Raw genomic sequence first — 22,534 nt, 5'->3', positions numbered from 1 at the left:
GACCCTCCCTGCTGCTACAATAGACGATCCTCCCGAGGGGGCAGCCTGTTTGGAGTATTCATACTCATTTGCAGAAGCTCGGTGTACCAGACTCTCCGTCCCCAGTCTGGAGCCACAAGGATGACCCGAGTGTCAAGAATACCTGTCATGCGAGGGGAGGAAAACGGTAACCAGCGAAAACGGACTACATCTCCCAGGATGCTTAGCGGTTGAGAGGTTATGTAAACAGGAGAGCTGTTACATAACTCAAGGAAACACGCCCTTATGTAAACAGGAGAGCTGTTACATAACTCAAGGAAAACACGCCCTTATGTAAACAGGAGAGCTGTTACATAACTCAAGGAAACACGCCCTTATGTAAACAGGAGAGCTGTTACATAACTCAAGGAAAACACGCCCTATAAAGGGAGGAACCGGGAGGTACAACGCTGTCGGATATTGTGTTTACACCGACGTACCTGCTTAGTGAAGAGCAGTGTTCCGGAGTGGTGCTCCAGTAAGGCAAGAACGGAAGTAGGTCGAGTCGTTACTCCCTGGGCCGTGTCTTGCCCCATCGTCACCTGTGAAGGACCCGGAAGCTCTACCGGATAACCATTGAGCTTCGCTTTTTGACTCGGCTGAGTCAAAGCGCCGTGGCGCTTTTGCTGGTTGGAGTCGTAACTCCCAGCCCGACCAGAGATACAGGGACTGCCAGCTGTAACGCACACCAGGAGGTGTTTGCCGCGTTACAGACTCGGAAGTCCACAGGATCGATCGAGCGGCTGCTCTCGGTTCAGTCTTCTTTGCTTGTGCTTGGGGTATCGGTGACGCATCACCAGGAGGTGACTCCGCGTCCCGGTGCAGTCTGAGGAAGAGGTTGAGCGGCTGCTCCCTTCAGGTAGAGACCCCGGCTGGGTGTTTCCCTGACTCCTCGATTCTCCCCAACACTCTTCGTGCCCCCCCTCAGCCTACCGATTGGCATTGTCGGCCATTTCATTTCTGCCCTCTGTTGGCATACGCCGGGATCGGCGTATATGCAGAGGACGGTTAGGACCATCCGTGCTGTGGGCTGGTAACGTACTTAGCCTGGAGGATTCCAGTGACTATAACCTTTGTTTATTCCTTGTATTATTTTTGCCTTCATTAAAATAACTAAACCTTCACAAGTGGTTGCGTTCTCATTATCGTGTCTGTTAAACGATCCTGAGACGTTCAGGGCGTTACACCGAGCCCGATCGTTCCTAATCTTCTTGAGAACTCTGGGCAGGAATGGTATGGGAGGAAAGGCGTACAGGAGGCCCGAGCTCCACTCGAGATGAAAAGCATCTCTGAGCAACAGCCACCTTGGAAATTCCAGTGTACAAAACTGCTGACATTGCGTGTTCTCTGTGGAGGCAAACAGATCTAACCAAGGCTCTCCCCCCTGCTGAAAGAGAACTTGTGCCACCTCTGTATGGAGACGCCACGCGTGTGCCGCTAGGAATCAATGGTTGAGTTCGTCCATCCTGAGTTCAGAAAACCTGACGGGTGTTGAAACACCGGGGATATGCACTGCTGTTCCAGCCATGTCCAGAGATGCAGGGCCTCTTGACAAAGAGTTCACAACTCCACTCTGCTCTGTTTGTAGCAGTACCACATGGTGGTGGTGTTGACCGTGAACACTTGAACTATCCTTCCTTTGATGGAGGGTAGAAAGGCTTACAATGCCAATAAGATCGCCTGAAGCTCCAACATGTTGATCTAGAGTCCGTATTCCACCGGAGACCAGAGTCCTCTGATGTCTTTCTCTCCCAGATGGCCAGTCCATCCCGGAAGCGATGCACCTGTCACTAATGTGAGATCTGGTTGGGGAAGAGAGAGGGGTCTCGTCTCGTCACGATTCGTCGGCCACCACTGCAGGCCTTGTGAAGATCCTTTCGAGATCTGGACCATGTCAGACACAGAGTCCTCATGTGCCATCTGGCATGTGTCACTAGCAGGATGCAGGAGGCCCAGCAGCCTCAGTCATTCTCACCGAAATCCAGGATAGAGGCTGAAACATCAGTATCAAAGCCTGAGTATCCTGGACTCGCCACTCAGGAGGATGGGCCCAAAACTGCACTGTGTCCAGAACAGCTCCGATGAATGGGAGCGTCTGAGAGCGAGTCAGATGTGACTTTGGCATATTGATAGTGAACCCCAGCGAATGCAGGAGGACCGCCGTAGTCTGGAGGTGGGAGAAGACAGCCTAGAGAAAGCCTGCCTTCAACAGCCAGTCGAAATAGGGGGAAGTCCCCCCCCGATCTCCGCAGATTAGCTGCAACCACCATCATCTTGGAAAACACCTGAGGGGTGGTGGTAGAAACAAAAGATAGCACTGTGAACTGACAGTGCTTGTGGCCCACCATGAATGGCAGGTAACGCTGGTGGGCAGGCAGGATGGAGATGTGAAAATATGCCTCCTGCAAGTCAAATGGTACCATCCAGGCTCCATGGTCCAAGACAGACAACCCCTGAGTCAAAGTGAGCATCACAAATTTCTCCTTTTTTTAGGAAGTAGTTGAGGGCCCGAGGGTCTAGGATAGGACAAAGGCCCTTGTCCTTCTACAGGACCACAAAGTAACAGGAATAGCAACCATAGCCTACTGCTAGTGTCGGGACCCTCTCTATGGCTCCTTCGGCAAAGAGAGCCCAATTCCTCCTAGAGCACAAGTAGATGATCCTCCATCAGCCAATGGAAGAATGGAGGCACGGAGGGAAGAGTGGTCTTGACGGGGAGGGAATAACCCACCCACCTGTCTGAAGTGATGATGTGCCAGTGGTGGAGGTGATGGCGGGGCCTGTCACCAACTGGTCGCCCACGATCTGGAAGGGCAAGACTAGGAGGGTTTTGAAGCCGAAGTTACAGGAAGAGGGAGGTGTAAGAATTATAAAGAAACAAGGCTAGCGGTATCCCTCTAGGACAGCACTGGATTTAACATTAACCCATCATATCTAATGGTGATACTTTTCAATTCACCATGAGTGTGCAATCTTGATTAGCACCCGCCAACACAGTGCTATTCCAAGCCCTGGAGTAAAAGTGAAAAAACAGCACAAGCTGCACCACTCAAAATGTCCAATATAATTTAAATCAGTCCATGTCCATGATGTTTCTTTTCAAAGCAATCTTCTTTATTTTTATTTGTCATATACACATTAAAACATCCAAAACAGCCAAAGCAGCCGACGCGTTTCGTCCACCTCGGGACTTCTTCAGGGCTGCAACAGATTTTATAAAAAATACATAGTATAAATAACACACATGAGAAATAGGCACAAACAATTGCCTTTTCAATCTTGGTTCTACCGCTGTCTTGTACTCTGGAACGCCCACGCTCCAGGAGGGAAAACTCAGGTGTTGCTAATTGGGAATTATCTGTAGCACTATATAAACAGGAAGTTTGTACTATTTGCCCCGTTGCAACCTGACAGGGGTGACGTCTCTTCCTACGATAGATGCGGAATCGGGTAGGTTGATGTATTGGTTTCTTCTCACCCGCTTTGCTAGGTGCACCTTGACCAAATGTTCCTGCCTTTTTGTATGTATGGGGTTCCTTTCATTTGTTCTTGCTAGGTGCCACTTAACCAAATTTCCCTGCCTGCTTGTATGCTACCAAGGGGACTGTCCCGAGGTGGACGAAACGCATCGGCTGCTTTGGCTGTTTTGGATGTTTTAATGTGTATATGACAAATAAAAATAAAGAAGATTGCTTTGAAAAGAAACATCATGGACAGATTTAAATTATATTGGACATTTTGGGAGGTGTAAGAATTAACCTGACCTCTGGCTACCCGACCCACAGAGTCAGAACAAACCGTGCCCTCATCCGCAGAGGATTTGTGGAACTTGCGCAGCTCTGTGGCTGGGGTATAGCTGGTGTGGAAGCCCTTTCAGTAGCCACAAAAGGAGAAAAAGGCAGACTAGGGACGAGAGGCCACTGAGAGGCCCATTGACTTGGCTGTAGCTCCAGAGTCCTTAAATGCTCCAGCACCGTGCCTGCCTTGTCTCCGAAGAGACGGATACTGTCAAAAGGCATGCAGGAGCGAAGCCTAGATATCCCTTGAGAAGCCATGTGTTCTCCACCAGGCGTGGGGTCTAACAGCCAGCGTTGTGGTAATTGCTCTGCCCACCAATTCGGTCATATATAAGCCACATCGAATGGTTTTGCTGCATCTCTCCAGTCTGCTAAGGCTTGAGAGAGTGCGGCCCGGACATCCTCAGGGACCTGTGGCAGAACTTGGACAACCGTTTACCACAGAGAGTGGGAATAAAGGCCCAATAAGCATGCGGTGATCACCGACCACAATGCAAGGCTGGAGGAGGAAAACATTTTCTTGCCCCAACTGTGCAGCCTCTTGGGATTCCCTGTCCGGGGGGGCAGCAGGGAATGCGCCTTGGAAAGTAAAAGCCTGGACCATCAAGCTCTCTGGAGTGGGGTGAGTAGTGAGGAGATTTGGGTCGCACGGGGCAGGGCGGTTGGTGCGGGCGATCGTCCAATTCACAACAGCCCTTGTGCTGGGTTTGGACCAGGTTCCCAGAAAGACATCCGTAAGGGCTTCAATAAAATGGAGCAAGGGTCCCGAAGTAGAAGCCCCAGCTGTAGCCTCTCCGTCAAGATGTTAATCTTGACCGCCACTGAGGGTAGCTGAAGGTGAATGAATGAAAAGACATTTGTAGAGCGCATGGCTATCCGGGAGTGTCCCAGCGCTATAGATTTGATCAAGAGCAGGTGCGGACTAAGGAAATAGAGTCTTTAGTTGTTTGCGGAAGGCCATGTGATTGGGATTTGTGCGAAGTTGGAGTGGGAGGGAATTCCAGAGTTTGGAGGCATTATAGGAGAAGAGCCGCCCACCGCTTCAGGACCTTTTTATTCTTGGGACTTTTGCGAGATGTAAATTGTCAGATCTAAGTTCCCTATTGGATTTATAGAGGCTGATGAGGGATGAATTAATGGGAGGGCCAGTCCCAAGCAGCGTTTTGTGCGCAATACACAGAGATTTGAACTTGATGCGTTCCAACACAGGGAGCAAATGGAGAAATTGGATTGAGGGCTTGGCCGATTGTCTAATCGAGGATCCTGTAAGTAATCTGGCTGCGCAGTTCTGGACTAATTGAAGTTTGGAAATAACAGATGCAGGGGAGCCCAGATAAAGAGCATTCCCATAGTCCAGCCTTGAAAGAATGAGGGATTGTACCATGACCTTTTTTGCTGGGGGGGCAGGAGGGGGAGAATTTTAAGTGCCATTCTGAGCAACCCGAAGCAAGTAGCTGCAGTCTTCCTGGCCTGAGTCCTAAAGCTCAGGTCCTGGTCTAACCAAATACCCAGACTCCTGATCTCGGTTTTAGGGGAGGGAGGGGGGCCCATGATGGAAGGCCACATGAGGTGGGACTGGAAGCAGCGTGGGCTCCCGAATACCATAATCTCAGTTTTTCCCCCATTTAGTTTGAGCTGGGATAAGTCCATCCATTTGGAAATTTCTTCCAGGCAAGAATGGAGTTTATCAGCGTTGGGATCCAGGAGATTAGGGGCCACCACTAGTTGTGTGTCATCCGCATAGGTCACTATGCGGATTCCTGAGGGGGCTACGATGTCAGCCAGGGGGGACATGTAAACATTGAAAAGTGTCGGGCTAAGCGAGGAGCCCTGTGGGATCCCGCTAGGTAGAAGAACTGGATGGGACAGAATATTTTCCTCAAAGACCTGGAAAGTTCTTCCTTCTAAGAAGGAGCGGAGCCATTGTAGGGCGGTGCCCGTAGTACCAACTTTCCTTAGGCGCTGGATAAGAGTTGAATGGTTTACGGTGTCAAATGCCGCGCTTAGGTCGAGGAGAATAATCGCTGTGGAGCCTCCCACGTCAAGGATTTTTTTACATTCCTCTGTGACTGCTAATAGAGCCGATTCTGTGCTCGGATGGGGGCGAAATCCAGTTTGCGATGGGTGAAGGAGATTGTGAGATTCGAGAAAATCAGATAGAATAAGGTTGACAAATTTTTCTGTCACTTTGCTAATTCCAGGGAGGAGGGATATTGGTCGGTAGTTGCCTAGGTCGATAGGATCAAGGCTAGGTTTTTTAGAAGGGCCCTAACCATAGCTTTTTTCCAATTCGGGGGGACTATTCCGGAACTGAGCGACGTATTGATCAGTTGGAGCATGTTGGGGGCTAGGGTAGTAATAGCCTGTTTCAGAATATTCAGGAGGGCTGAGTCCCTGGGAGATCCGCTCTTTATGGAGACCAACAGGGCCATAAGAGTTTCCAGGGACAGGGGGGGGGGGGAAGGATTCAAGAATGGGCATAGTGTTAGATAGGGCCCACTTGATAGGAAGCTCTGGGACAGTGTTCCCCTGAGGAAGGGATTCAACTATTGCTTTGACCTTATCATTGAAGAATTGCGCTAATTTTTTGCAGCGTTGCCCAGTGGAGTTTAGTGTTATACGGGGAGCAGGGAGTTTGAGAAGTTTATTAATTATGACGAAGGTTTCCCTGGGCGAGTTCTGAGCTTTTAGAATCCTTTCTTCGTAATAAGATGATTGAGCTATTTTAATCTCAGCTTTATATTTGCGAATGGCTGATCTATATTCAGTTTTGTTTGATGGGAGGAAATCTTTCCTCCATTGTCTTTCCTTGATTTTACATTGTTGTTTTAGGACACGAAGGTTTGGGGTGAACCAGGGAGAGTTGTGAGGTCCTTCTATCTTTTTGAGTTTTGTTTTGCTGTAATAGGGCAAGGATTGGGTTTGGGTTTAGTTTGTTCCAGCGCTTGGATCCATTCCTCTAGGGGAAGCTTAGACCAGCGGCGACCGAGTGTCCAGGAAAAAAGTATGGGGGATTTAATATTTTGCGGGGACCAGGAGAGGTCAATCAGTGAGTGGTCTGTCCACGGAAGAGGAGAGGGATCTGACCCCTGAAGGTTTTCTAAACTAGAGAACACCTGGTCTAGAGGGTGGCCTTTCACATGAGTGGTAAGTGGGATTAGTTGGAGCATTGTGAGGTCCTTGGTGAGCTTGGTTGCGTTACCGGTAGATTTCGCATCAAAGTGTAGGTTGAAATCACCGAGTACAGTCGGGTTGGATGCAGAGCTTGCTAGATTGGATGCAACCTCCAAAATAGATTGGTGAAAGGAACCTAGTGGGCCAGGGGGACGATAGACAAGGATACCGGAAAAAAATATGAGAGGGATAAAATGGGCGTTCTCGCAGTCAGAGACTGCATTACCGAGCAGACGGCAGGTGTAATTGTCTTTATGGATAACTGCTATCCCTCCACCCCTGCCTATTAAACGGTCTGCTCTTTGAATGGCAAATCCTTGGGGGAGGGATTGAATGATATCAGGTTCTGAGCTGGTGTTCAGCCAAGTTTCCGTCAGGAATAGAACGTCTGGCTCTAAGTCTGTCAGGAGCATCCAGATCTCTGTAGAGTGTTTAGGGAGGGATCTACAGTTTAATAAAAGAATTCTGAAGTGGTCAGAACGAGTAGGGGGTTCAGAACGGACAGTTGTAAGAGTGAGATGGCAATGTGGACAGTGTCCGTGGAACTCTTTGGGAGCAATGGAATGCATACAGAGGGTGTCAGGGGTTCTATTAAACTGTCTGAGCTGGTAGGATGAGTAGTGGTAATGCCAAGAGGGGGAAGATGCAGGGGTTCCGGCCCCGGGGCCCTGTCAGGCGCAGACAGGCTAGCCTTAGGCGCGCCCACTGTGCGCGTCCGCTGCGCGGTCGCGTCATCACACGCTTTTGAAGCAAAGTGGGGAGGAAGGAGACGCCCAGGTACAGCCACTAGAATGCTGACCTGGCGCTCAGCAAAGCGGAAGTGTAGAGGAAAGAGGCGCGCTTCAGAGCATTGAACACAGCTCTGTTCCCCCCAGTGTACAAGGTCAAGGACATCAGCCGTCCTACACACCACCAGTGCGTAAAATGCTCCTTTGTCCATAGCCACAGTGGGGGGAGAAAGCATGCCAATATTTGGCAATGTATCCAGTCCACTGGCTTCACCCACCTCCTCATACCAGTCGATTTCCACATAAGGTTGGTCTTCTAAAGAGTCCAGCGACCTCTCCCATTCTTCTTTCAATCCTAGCCCTCCAGAATAGTGCTTAGGAAGCGACCTTGGCCCTGTTGGGCCTGTCGGCACCTGAATTGGCGTCTGGCGACTTGGTACCAGCTCCAGGTCGTCTGGGATGAGAATAGGGCTTGGGTATCCGATAGAAGCTAGCAGGACCAGGACCCTTGGTGTCGGAAACGGCGTTCGGAAAGGTCGCATTGGCACGACCGACGCCCATCCTCATACATGACCTGATCTAGTGGGGGACACTGGTATTGGGGCCGTACCCGTCGATGCAGAACCCGATGGATCCTGTGGGGCCCGATGCCACGCCAGAGGGGTCAGGTCGCTCACAAATGAGGCGCATGACCTCATAAAATTCTTCAAACTGAGCTAGGGTGATCCCGGAAAAGTGGGGAGGCGTGGAGCGACTTAGGAACAGGTTCCGGAGGACGAGGACTTGAACACAGAGACTCCTCTGTGGTGTCAGCCAACTGACAGGGAGAAGTTGTAGCATGCTTCGAATTCTTGTGATTCTTACCTTCGTGTCCTGATGATCGTGAGTGGCACAAAGAGGACTTGGGACTCCTGGAGCGGGTCTGGGACCTTCCTCTCGATCGAGACCTCCAAAGAGACCAATGCGGCATCGCCTGCCGGGCAGAAAGCAGCTTTAGGGACCGCTCCCTCCATGCCTTAGGAGTCATGGCCCGGCAGTCGGAGCACAACTCACAGTTGTGGTCATGCTCCAGACACCACAAACCAACCAAATGCAGGTCCGTCACCGACATGGTGCGGTGACAGGCACCACACAGCTTGAATTCTGAAGTCCTTCTAGACATGACTTCCTAGACACAGTGGAAAAAAGGGGTCAACAAAGAGTTGAAAAATTTTCTCAATAAGTGAGGGTAGCTCTCTTCCCAGATCAGCGCTTGACTCACGTGGAAAGAAAAAACGGACATCAGCGCGCCGAATCGGCACCTATATTGACACGGACGTCACTTCCAGTGCAGAGGATACTGATAACGTGACGCGGAGCCGACTGACTCAACCTACCGGAGTGCAGGGGTATTTCTCGAAGAAATATCTTCCGGATTCAGCCTGATGCCTGGGAAATCCAAAGGTAAGGAATCTGCGGCTAGAGGTCTCTATCGGATTGATGTTTCCTAAAGTCAGATAATTATTGTGCACTGAATGACAAGGTGGATAGCGGAACATTGCTCTTCAATGTCGCTTTACAGTCTGGTGATCCAGTTTCGACCTTTCTGCATCCAAAATGTGATTAGAGAAAGGTTGAAGGTGTTTGCCCTCCTAATTTGAAGCAGATAAAACCTGCTGCAAATAAAGTGCGAAAACATTACACAATTCAGTTTTAGGCACCTTGGAATGAGGGAAAACATTATTTTCATGTTATCCCACATTTTGAAATCTGCTGCTCAAAACTGCACACCCGATAAACACTGCATCTCATGCTAATGGAAATTAGCAGGTGTACAATTTTCACCCACAGATGTAATAAGTGTATACTTGCTTTTTTTGCCCATGCACATTCATGAACACGATTTAATTTCCAATCAAGTTGCTAAATTTACATTTAAATCATCAACATCCAGACTTGCACATTAAGGTACAACATAAGTACTCTTTGGCCATTTTGTCTGTTACACCAACCATCTACAATATGCACCAGGTTTATTTGACCTTCAGTGTTATAAATTGACTTATTCCTTATTGCTAGGTCTGTGCTTGTTTCTTCCGGTTCTTTAATAATGTAAGATGCTATTATCACTATTTGAGTTATATTGGAAAGCAAAGATAAAGAAATTGGAAGGTGCACTCGTTTCAGAGTCAATGAGATGAAGTGAGTCGCTTATTCCTTGTAAAAGTCCTTTAATTCAACAAATTCGTTCAAAACTGGCACACAGCCAACACGTTTCGTTCCCATTTCATTGCCAGTGGGAACTTCATCAGGGCTGCAACATTATAGATAAAAGACGACATAAATATCACGTAACAATTAACACAAAAATAATAATTACCACAAAACACAAATGTCATACATATAGATGACCCAAACAACAAAGAGCAGGGGAAACAATCTTTTGTATATTATGTTTCATACCTATAGGATGGAGTAATATGCATACCATGTGTGACAAAGCATAAGTAACAATATTTAAATGACAATTATATTAAAACAGACATGTAACAACAAACACATGTAAAATAGTTAAAACCGAATACAATCACATTGACACAAAAAAGAAGTCGGGGGGAGAAAATGCAAAAAATGAAAAAACAATCTTTTGTTTATGGTGTTCCAAACCCATTGAATAAAATAATATAATATAATATAATCTAAATACCATGTGGGACAAAGCATAAATAACAAAAAAAAAATTGATGACAATTCTATTCCAACCGGCATATACCCACAAAACATTTAAAACCAATTACAATAAATTGAGATGAAAAAAGAGGGGGGGGGGAAGGAAACACGGGGGGGGGGGGGGGAAGGGAAAACAACAGAAAAAGGGAAGAGAGGGTAAGGGAAAAGGGGAAAGGTGAAGGGACAAGAGCAATGCATTTGAGACATACAATAACCATATAGATATATGGCAGACCATTTAGGTATAAAAAGACCAACCATATATTAACCTGTAATTGTGTTGTAGTACCTGTAACCTTCTCAAAAAATAATAATACCAAAGTGATTAAAAAATGTTACACTTAAGTTCACCACATGTCCGGTAACTTCTTTCAAAGAGTTCTCACCTCAATAAAGATTTTTAATCCAATGTTGGCATCAATTGTGAAGGGCAAAACAATATCGAAAATTAGTCCCTGGAACACTCTCAAGCCTTTCAGAATGCCCCTTCAATCGGGGAAATCTGTGCCTCACACGTGTTGTGGCATATTAATATTTCTACTATGTGCATGAGCATTCTCATGTTGAACGTAGATACACCTGCATGCCACTTGAGAGTGTTCCAGGGACTAATTTTCGAGATAGTTTTTAGCAGAATTGTCCCGCGACTAAGCATCACATAATACACAAATATTTGTTTGATTATATTATAGTTTTTTGGCACCTTTTCTTTTTCTTCTGTTTTTCTGTTTTAGATATTCCTTCTCTATAAGTGAGTCTTTTCAAGCATTTCGACTGGAATGTTTCAGACTGAAAGTGCCTTGTATGTATTCTTTATTATTGAGGCCTACTGCGAATCAAAGATTTAATAGGTGAGAATTTTTCAAATGGGTTGTTTGTTAGTGATCCTACTCTAAAATTAAACAATTATTCTTTACTTTTTTGCAGTTCCTTACGTTCTTTTTATTTCTTCGTTTTAGATACTTCGTCTCACCTTATAATGTTGAGCTGATAAGTCTGGTTATATAATTTGATTGGGACTTGTTCAGTTTGAGACAGCTCTTTATTTGCCCTTAACAATTGATGCCAACTTTGGATTAAAAATCTTTATTGAGGTGAGAACTCTTTGAAAGAAGTTACCGGACATGTGGTGAACTTAAGTGTAACATTTTTTAATCACTTTGGTATTATTATTTTTTGAGAAGGTTACAGGTACTACAACACAATTATAGGTTAATATATGGTTGGTCTTTTTATACCTAAATGGTCTGCCATATATCTATATGGTTATTGTATGTCTCAAATGCATTGCTCTTGTCCCTTCCCCTTTTCCCTTACCCTCTCTTCCCTTTTTCTGTTGTTTTCCCTTCCCCAACCCGTGTTTCCTTCCCCCCCTCTTTTTTCGTCTCAATTTATTGTAATTGGTTTTAAATGTTTTGTGGGTATATGCCGGTTGGAATATAATTGTCATCAAAAATGTTTTTGTTATTTATGCTTTGTCCCACATGGTATTTAGATTATATTATATTATTTTATTCAATGGGTTTGGAACACCATATACAAAAGATTGTTTTTTCATTTTTTGCATTTTCTCCCCCGACTTCTTTTTTGTGTCAATGTGATTGTATTCGGTTTTAACTATTTTATATGTGTTTGTTGTTACATGTCTGTTTTAATATAATTGTCATTTAAATATTGTTATTTATGCTTTGTCACACATGGTATACATATTACTCCATCCTATAGGTATGAAACATAATATACAAAAGATTGTTTCCCCTGCTCTTTGTTGTTTGGGTCATCTATATGTATGACATTTGTGTTTTGTGGTAATTATTAATTTTTGTGTTGTTAATTGTTACGTGATATTTATGTCGTCTTTTATCTATAATGTTGCAGCCCTGATGAAGTTCCCACTGGCAATGAAATGGGAATGAAATGTGTTGGCTGTGTGCCAGTTTTGAACGAATTTGTTGAATTAAAGGACTTTTACAAGGAATAAGCGACTCACTTCATCTCATTGACTCTGAAACGAGTGCACCTTCCGACTTCTTTATCTTTGGCTTCTATATAACACCCTTTGACGGCGGGTGTGGGAAGAGTTTGCACCATTATACAAATTACAACTTTACATGGACTGGAAGTGCTTGACCTTGGTTTGCCGTTTGTTTTTTCTTGTTTAGTATATTGGAAAGCACCCTCCTACTTCACAATGCATGAAAGCTACATAAAACTTAAACAAATATGGACAGATTAAAAATTAGACAAGGTAATGGGATCATGTGAAGAATGCCTTTTACAACAAAATAATTTAAAAACCTGAAATAAAACTAATTGCTTGCAAAAAGAAAAAATATATATTTTTTTCCTACTCTGGAGAAAAGTCTCATACATTTTTAACAAATGGATATCACAATGCCATCTAACGTTTAGCTACAACTCTGACTGTTCAACTAATCCCTGTGGCACCAAGAAATACCAACCTCTGCTGCAACCTCCCAGTCAGGGCGCCCATCACTGTCCTTCAGCTCAACATAGGGCTTATCGTGAACTCTGTTCAAGTCCTCGTGAAGGCCATCCAACAAAAAAGCTAAAAGTTCCTGAGAGTCTTGTTGCTGAAAGCCATTAAATCGGGGAGCATATTTCGCTATTGTCCACTATAAAATAGAGAATTTGTACAGTTTTATGGCAATGTACAATGAAACAAATACAAACACATCTTTATTTACTGAAAGCAGTGCGCTTGGGATAATTCAAAATATTTTCCATATGCAGTTATAATTAATGGTAAGTAAAGTGAGTCAACTTAATAGGAAGAAGAAAGGCATTTTAAATGTGACTAATGCAGAAACATCATAAAGACTATAATACTTAAAAATATATCCTATTCAATGTTGGTGGTAAACCTTCAAAGTAAGGCAATATATTAATATGTGTACAAATAAAACAAATAAAGGGCATAGGAACAGTGAAGAATGTACATATTTTTAGGGTACACTTCATTTACGCATGGCATTGATAAATCATCTTCAGTAGCTTAAAACAGTTCTAAAAAACAAAATCTAGTTTTTCATTCAACTATACAAACATTAGTCAATGATAACACAAGTTGCTGATGAAGGCCTAAATGTTAGAAAGTATATTTTGCCAGCAGGTAATTGTTAGAATATCAACAAAATATACCTTACCCGTAGTTTTAGCGGAGCAACATTTTTCTGTGTGCCACTCCACAGCTCCTGAACTAAATCCCCATAACATTTGGCCATATGTCCTTTCATGCCAATAGGATTTGCCCTAGATTTGATACAAAGTGAATAAATAAACTTCTATTCAGATTTGGAACATGATTTGCACTAAGAGGAGTACAAACTATTACAGTGCTAAGAACTTTCAAGATGAGCTTGGCTCTATTTATATTGTGCATTTAAGAAGAACTTAGACAAGTACTCTTCTACTGCAAGAAAACACTCAGTGGGATATGATAAGGGCTGAGGACAAACATTCTTGCGTATATCATTAACAATTTAAATTCATATCGGTAATGTACTGTTATATCATGAACTAAAATGTATAGTCTAGTGATATAGAAAAGGAAGAGACTAAAGGCAAAACACTAGCCCCATGTAGTGTTCATGACACTTCCTTCAAATTCCTTAACTATTAGACCACAGAATTGGTAACTGAGGCCAAATCAGTATGAAAGCTTGCAATGAGAGATTTTTAGGTCGAGCATTCGAGACCTTTTGTATATACTTTAGTATATATACTTAAGTATATACTTATATGTGTATATACTTTGTGGGCTCTGGAGATCAGCCCTAGGACTTGCCTGCTCCCGCTAAGGGACTTTTTTTCTTTTCAACTGCCTCTATTTAACTGTCTTGCTAGAAAACGACCAGCAGAGGTCAGTAAAATACCAGAATTGCTTCCTGCTGAGGGACTTTCTTTTTAAAAATTTTCTGGCAACTGCCTCTATTTATCTTTCTTGATAGAAAACGACCAGCAGAGGTCAGTACAATATCAGAATCACTTTAGCATCCTCTAGATTCCAGTACATAGTCACTGTCCTCCACGAGCACCCGTAGGCAATATTTTTTTCAAATCTTGTATTTTCAGTGATATGACCACCGAAAGCCCTTCTTTTATATTAAAAACAGAGCTTTAGACTATGCCATTTCCCGCTGAAAGGCAATATTTTACTCCATGTGTTCCCATATCTGGCGTGCCACGCAGTTTGGTGCTTACTTTCCCTCCATGTTAAAGAACAGTAGATGTTTCAGTACCAAGGCTAATGTGCTGCATAGCTAAATACATATAATGTCCCAAAGGCTAGACCGATTGCATTGCAAATACTTGTTTTACCAGCACTCTTCTTTTGCTGTTGCTCAGCGTTCCATCAGTAGTATGTTGCAAAGGTGGAATAAAACATTTATGCTGTAGCCTTATAGAACATGTTACTTATCTTCAGTAAAGCGGTTTCTGGTGGATACTCTACCCACTGTAGAACTCTCATGTTTAGAATATCCCCAGGTGCCAGACTGGATCCGGAAGATGTAAATAGCACTGCTCTCACATGCCATTAGGTGGCGTTGTGCAGCTCCACGCTGACTTTCATTCAGTCCTGAAGTAACGAAGGAGTTGCATATAAGTGCCATCCCAGTCCTTTGATGCTTTTTTCTTGATTGTGTCTGTGCCCTCAGACACGGAACCCAACAATAATCTGAGGTACCAATGCACAGATCTCTAATTGGAACCTTCTTAGATGAAAACATGGACCATTCCTAAGGAAAATGTGGAAGGAGGGTGCTGTGGAATCTGCAGTTAGATGCAGTATAAACCAGGAATAGCGTTACCCAAGGTAAGTAATTTGTTCGTCTGTAAAATACTTCTAAGCACAGATTCTTCATCTTTAGAAGAGATACAAAAGCAGTAGCCCTCAAAGTGATGGCTCTGTTGAAAGTCTCAGATTACCCAAATAGGCGAAGTGCACTTCCCATCGTACAGGAATGCCAAGGCAGTACTACTTCAAGAATGTGTGCAACAATGCAGTAGCAGCACCTTTAGCCATGGTGAAATGGGCCCTCACTCTTTCTGAAGACTGCTTCTTGTCTCTGGTGTTTCAGATCTTAATACAGAGGACTATCTACCTCAACAAAGCCTTTTTATGCACAGCCTTGCCTCTCTCTGCCTCACAGAACCACACAAAAACAGTTTGTTAACTAGTTGGTCTTTGGTGGGCTTGATGTAGAAGCTCAAGGCTTGCATGGAGTCCATCCAATGGAATCTCTCCTCCTCCAAGAGGTGAGGCTAGACAGAGCAAAGAAAGTTAAGAGAGTGATGGATTGGCCAATGTCAAAAGGAGTGGCAATGTTTGCCAGAAAGGCCACCTATGTCCTCATGGCCACTTTATCTGAGGAAAAAGGTGGTGTAAGGTGGCTGAACCAATAGTTTAGAATTCACTCATTTGACAAGCAGACGTTTCTGACACCAAGGATATATTATTGCGACCAAGGAGACATAGTGAGGAACTGTGCATCTGTTCAAAGGAGTGCATATGAGAAAGTGAGGACCACATTAAGATACCATTATAGCATCACTTGGAGGGGTTTGGGGTGGAGTGTGAGGGGTAAACAGGTGCCAAACATATTAGAAGTGTCATCACTACAGGTGATTTGAACAAGGACAGCTGATCTGACAAAAGTAAAAACGCCAAAAGACCAGACAAATAACCTTTAATTGTGCAGACTGTTTTATCTGTGGCCTAGCGACGGTTTACAATCAACAAGACACCCAACAGTTTGGCTTGCCTGTATTGCAGGAGCCACACCAGGCCACAAACCTGTCCCAGCACCCAGCCTAGACAGACTTTGTAGAGGGACACCTGACAGCAATGAAGACGTCCACAATTTTGGAAGACCGAATACCTTTAACTGGCGTCACCAAAACACCACGCATGGAGGTGGAGATTGCGCAGGTTTTGGTGCAAACCCTGACTTGCTGCTGCACCAGGAGATCCCAAGGGCAGCCTGATGGAAGGACAGATGCTAATGTCCAGAAGTTTCAGGTACCACACTCTCCTTTCCCAATCCGGAGCCACTGGGATGCCTTGGGCCCATTTGTTCCTGATATTCAGAACCTGGGGCAGGAGGTGCAGAGGCAGAAAGGCATATAGGAGTCCTGTGCTCTACTCTATAAGGAATGAATCTCTGAGGGAGCCCTCTAGAAAACTCCAGTGCATCAAAGTTTTGACAATGTGCCTTCCCAACTTTGGTGAAAAGATCTAGTCAGGTTACTCCCAATTGCAGGAAGACGCCCTGGGCCATCTTTGGAAGTAACTACCATTCAACATCTGCCGTTGCTGGTGGTTCAGTTCATCTTCTCTGGTGTCAAAGATCCCACTAGGTGGTTCATGATTAAAGAGGAGGTGCCTCTTAGCACAGAACCTAGGACCCCACCCTGCCCTACTTGTTTCAGCACCACATGGAGGCTGTGTTCATTGTGAGAACCTGCACAAACCTTCCCTTGATGGATGGTAGGAAGGCTTGCAGTGTCAGGCGAACGGCCCACTGCTCCAACAGGAAGAAATGGAGACTGCTCTTTGCCGGAGACAAGAGTCCTCGGATCTCCACTTCTCCCATATGATCTCCACATCCCAGCAATTATGCATCAGTCACTGCCGATGCTCTGGGTGAGGCAAGGAGAAGGGTCTAACTCTGGTCCAACTGTGACTGAACAGCTACCACTGCAGGTCTTTTACAGTCTTCTCCGAAACTTGGAGGGAATCCATATGTTCCGCTGGTGCTGGTCTCACTGAGACTTCAGGCTCCACTGCACAGACTGCATATGCCACTTGGCATAGTTAAGGAACAGGATGCCAAGATGCCTCCTTCACTGAGACCCAAGGACCAAGGCTGAAACATTGGGATCATAGCCCGAATGTCCTGAACTTGTGATATACGGAAGGTCCAAAACTGCACCATATCCAGGATGACTCCAATGAAAGGGAGTGAGTCAGGTGTGATTTCGGCACACTGATTTTTAAAAGCTCGAGAGAAGTGGCAGTCCAAGGAAGGCCTCCAGATATTGGTAGAGACCTGGAAAAAGATCAATTTGTTTACCTTCTATTTATTGAAGGGGCGGATTTTTACTGTATACAATATTATATGAAATGGTTGCTCAATAGAGCCCCGGTTTCTTTGCACAAATTGAATCTCCAGACATCGGAAAGCTGATTCAGGTGCTCAACGGAGGGTGAGGGGAATTTGACACACATTATCTGGAGTTGTACCAATTCTGGTTTCAGATTCAGGAACACTGTCGGCATACATTAGAGATCGAACATTCAATTGATGAGCAAAAAAGTTGTTGTGGGTTATTCACCTGATGCCAATATAGAACTACTGCATAAGAAACGGTTATTTGTAATTGCCCTAATTGTAGAATTGATAATTCTTCAAAACTGGCAGTCGGGAGTGATCTCTACAACAATGGCGGTCTAAAATGTTAAAAATAAAGAGATTAGAATATTGTTAAGCACTAAGATCTGGAAAATAGCACGCATTTCAGAGATTATAGGGTGAGCTGGGATAGGCGGGGTGACGAGAGTTTCTCCCCCCCTCCTTTTTGGTAATTTTGGGAGGAAAAAGTGCAATGTTAGAATGAATTAATGCGATTAACAGGACAATGTACAATACAAGGTTTTCCTGGCTGTAATATACCACTCTTCTGCTAAATGTGGAATATGTATAGTGCTTTCTTCTTTTTTATTTCTATGATGTAAAGTTTGATTACATTTGAATTGGTAGTTGTATGAACTCTTCCAATAAAAATAAATATTAAAAATAAAAGAGAGAATGAAGGAGCTCTTACAACCTTAGCTGCTAATGACCAACTCCTATTGTTAGTTTTGACATGTTTTTAGACGCACAAGGCTGTTGCACACCAGATGATAACTAAGGGAGTGGCCAAATGGGTTTTGAGAGGGTAGGCGAGTGTGATGGAAAATGACAGGAACTGACAATGCTCTTCCTTGAGCTGGAACGTGGGAGACTGGTGTTCCTGGTATTTCTGGGTTCCATATATTAAATGTAGCAAAACTCAAGACCTTTTTCCATTTTATGGAATTGCTCAGTTACATCCAGAAGATATTTTTTTTCCACTACTAGCAGTCCAAGAGAGGTATATAATTGTGGATGACAAATAACAGATAAGAGAAGATCCACAGTATATCATTGCTTGATGATTTAGAGTGCCCACTGCTCTGAGTGATGTGCGTTTACTGCTGGTCAAAGTCTTCCTTCTAACAAAGAAGCTTACTCCAAAAACCTCAGAGGAGTTTTTCCCTCGACCAAAATGTGACCTTCACTTTGGAGAGGTGGCTTGAATTCTGATAGCAGAAGATGCAGCTTTAAATTCGGACCAAAATCCATGCTGCTTGTCTAATGCATTCCTTTTTTTTTTTTTTTTTTGACAACAGACTTTATTGGCATTTTAAGGACACCGGGGAACTCGTCCCCATACATGGTACCAAAACGGTTACCCTCCTGCAGCTCAAAGTTCTTGGGGCCTCGGATGAGTGCTTACCGGGGCTCTGATCAGTCTTTCTATCGGGTCCAATGTCTCTGCGCCCGTACGTATGGATAATACGATGCCCCGATATCGTGCCCATCTCTTCCATACTTTACTATGCTTGTGCGGACAGCCCCTTGCCAAGAATACTGCCTCTTCTGCGGACATGCAGCGATCCAATGCCTTCCTCCAGGCCTGAACTGGGGGCGGGGTAGATGACTTCCAGTGCTGGGCAATATCTCGCTTGGCCAGCGTCAAACCCAGAAACAGGAGGTGCCGCTTATAGATATTGCCCCCTATCTCCTCAGTACTGTGTAATAGTGTTAACCGGGGATCGAGGGGTAGCTCCCAGCCCAGCATTCCCCCCCCCCCCCCCAAGCAGGACCTCAGCCCAGAACGGGCGCAACCGACCACAGTCCCACACCGTGTGTATGAAGGTGCCGTCGCTGTCGCCGCATCTGAGACATGTGGGGGACTCAATTAAGTTCATGCGCCAGAGGCGGTGCCGGGTGTAATATGCCCTGTGTAGGTACTTGAATTGTATAAAACGGTATTTGGTGGCCACCGCCGCATATCGCGGACTTGCAATAGCCTCAGCCCAGTCGTCCTCCGTGAGTGTGGGGATATCTTTCTGCCACGCCTCCTTGGTGTTATCTAGGGTGGTTTTCGTGTATGTTGTTAATGTCTGATAAATTTTACGGATTTTGTGATCACCGAGGTCCCCCATCAAGAGTTTGCTTTCTAGCGGATGGAACTCTGGCAGAGTGTCCAGATGTTGGATGCTAGGTGTAAGAGCATGTCTCAATTGTAGGTATCTGTGAAACTGGGATTTATGCAGCTCAAACTCAGCCTGCAACATCTGGAAGGATTTGAGCGACACCCCCCTCATTACGTCCCCCAGCGTGGAAATCCCAATTGTGTCCCAATAGCGAAAACCCTCCAATTGTGCCGTCTCCTTGAGCAGGGTACGCTGCCACAGTGGGGTGGCCCGTGTAAGCCTGCCTCCCCATCCGATGGAGTTGACCGATTGCCGCCAGATCCGGACCACCGTGGCACATGCCGGGGGCAACTGCCCTAAGGATGAGCCGCTGTAGATGAGATGCAACAGGGGCGTCCCTGCCAACGCGGCCCGGTCCAACGCATAGGCCGGATCCGTGGGGGAGGCGTACCACCATTCGTTGATAACTAGGAGATGCGCGGCCCTGTAATACGCCTGAACGTCCGCCACTGCTATTCCCCCGCAGTAAGTGGATTGTACACACGTCGCCAGGGCGACCCTCACCGGCCCGCCGTGCCACAAGAATCCATTCAATAGTGCATTAATCTGACGGAACCACGCCTGGGGCACCTGGAATGGGTAATGTTGAAGACGGTACAAGAGACGCGGCAGTGTCACCATCTTGAAGATGGCGGATCGACCGTATAGGGAGAGTGGAAGGTGTGACCACACCGTAGTTTCATTGCGGACCTGAGTTAGCAGGGGTGCAATGTTTAGGGTCCAAGCGAGATCCGGTGTACGTGTGACCTCCACTCCCAGGTATTTGATGTGATGTGGGACCAGTACCAACTGGGAGGCCCAAGCCTGGTTTCTCTGATCTCCATACAGTGGGAATAAAGAAGACTTAGCTGGGTTGGCCAATAGGCCCGAAGTCTCGCCGAACACTCGCAGTATCTGGAGCACCCTGGGCCCGGAGGCCCAAGAGTCCGTTACGAAGATGATAACATTGTCTGCATATAACGCAATGCGGTAGGAGTGGCCCGAGGGCCAGTCCATACCCCGAATGACCGGATCTGAGCTGGTCCATGCCGCCAGCGGCTCGATCGCCAACGCGAACAGCAAGGGGGACAGCGGGCATCCCTGCCGTGTTCGCCGTTTTATCGGGAAAGAAGGGGAGCAGGCGCCTCCCACCCAGACCGACGCCGAGATGTCCGTATATAGCAATCTCGTATACGCCAGGAAGCGGGGCCCCAGGTTCATCGCCCCAAGCAGCTTGAACAAGTAGGTCCAGCTGAGGGAGTCGAAGGCTTTATCTATATCAGCTTGGATAAGGGCTGAGGGCCGTTCCAGTTGCCTGGCCTCGGCGATAACATTATGTAGCCTGCGTATATTGTGTCTGGTCGACCTATGAGGCATGAACCCGGATTGATCGGGGTGGACCAAGGTGGATATGCAGGTCCGCAGCCGATCTGCCAGGACCTTCCCTAGCAGTTTCGGCTCAACGTTTAATAACGAGATAGGCCGGTATGAGCCTGGGTCTTCCGGAGGCCTGCCAGGTTTCAGAAAAACTACGATCTCGGCGTGTCGCCAGTCGAGGGGAAGTATGTTGTGGTCAACTGCGTCTTCCAGAGCCGCAAGAAGGTGCGGGCCCAGTGCCGCCACATGGGGCCTAAAGAAGTCTCCCGGAAAGCCGTTGGGGCCGGGGGCCCGGCCCGGGCGCATGTTTGTCATCGCGGTGCGGAGCTCGTCCAGCGTGATGGGCTCATCAAGAGCATCCCTCTGGGCATCCGTCAAACGCGCGGGGGGAATATCGGAGAGGAACTCATCTATGAGTGCCTCGTCGAGGGGCTCCCGCTTCGCATATAAATCCCGGTAGAAGGCAGCGAATGTCTGCACTACTGCCTCTGGGGAGGTGTGGATTCGACTGTCGCCCGCGCGGAGGAACGGGACCTGTGTTTGGGCATCCCGGGACTGGCACAGCCGGTGTAGCATCTGGCTGGACTTATCGCCCCATTGATATATCCGGTGCTGGGTGGCGAGCCACGCCTCCTTAGCATTATCAGTCAGCAGCTGGCCTAGCTGGCGCTGGACATGTAGCAGATTCCGCTGAGTGTCGGGATCCGAAGTCCGGAGGAGCTGCGTCTGCAGCTGTGTCTGTCTGACCTCTAGTTCCACTATATCTGACCGCCGGGCCGCCTTGGCGTGCGTTCACTGTATTCTGCGTCCCTAAGGAGCCATGGCGACATACGCCATCTATACGGCGTCCTACGAGTCAGCAGGCGCAGGTGCCCCTGTGTCGGCGAATGGTCCGAGAGGCCTCTGGGCAGGATCGCCGCCTGGGACACCCTGTGGAGATAGGTATGTGCAATGAAGATGTAGTCCAGTCTAGACATAGTGGGGTGAACCGCGGAGATGTAGGTGTATCCCTGTGTTGTTGGATGTAGTGCACGCCAGGAATCGGCCCATCCCAAGGCAGTCGCTAACGTATGTAACCGGGAGTCCGTGTGAGCTGCGGGTCGCCCCAGCATGCGCAGCCTGTCTAGCCCACCCATTGTGGCGTTCCAGTCCCCGCCCAACAACACCAGGCCCTGTGGCAGCCCGCCCCAGACCCTAGTGATTACCTCCACAAACGTTTGGCCTAATGGCGGGGGCGCATACACACTACCAAAGGGGACCGGTTCCCCGCCCAGCGTTCCCGACACAATAACGTACCTCCCTCCGTCATCCACCCATCGCCTGCCGATCTGAAAGGAGACCCTGCGGTGAATTAAGAGCGCTACTCCTCGTGAGCCTCTAGTGTAGCCGGAATGCAGGACTGTGGTGTAGCCGAAGCGTGCCAGGCA

General features: G+C 46.5%; 1 protein-coding gene across 3 annotated transcripts in view; it reads right to left on the bottom strand.

The window, feature by feature from the left end:
• Window positions 1-22,534, bottom strand: part of USP32 (ubiquitin specific peptidase 32) — a 1,392,279-nt gene that overhangs the window by 320,699 nt on the left and 1,049,046 nt on the right. For all 3 annotated transcript variants that reach the window (XM_085649438.1, XM_085649439.1, XM_085649440.1), the window contains 2 exons: window positions 13,594-13,699; window positions 12,889-13,062 (listed from right to left, as the gene is read on the bottom strand). In XM_085649438.1, the coding sequence (XP_085505564.1) occupies window positions 12,889-13,062; window positions 13,594-13,699 (280 nt within the window). The remainder of the gene's footprint in view (window positions 1-12,888; window positions 13,063-13,593; window positions 13,700-22,534) is intronic.

This window comes from Triturus cristatus, chromosome 3_2 (assembly GCF_964204655.1).
Source record: "Triturus cristatus chromosome 3_2, aTriCri1.1, whole genome shotgun sequence".
NCBI classification, from domain to species: Eukaryota; Metazoa; Chordata; class Amphibia; order Caudata; family Salamandridae; genus Triturus; species Triturus cristatus.
The sequence above is the reverse complement of the archived record's forward strand: the minus strand, read 5'-3'. Positions and strand labels throughout refer to the sequence as shown.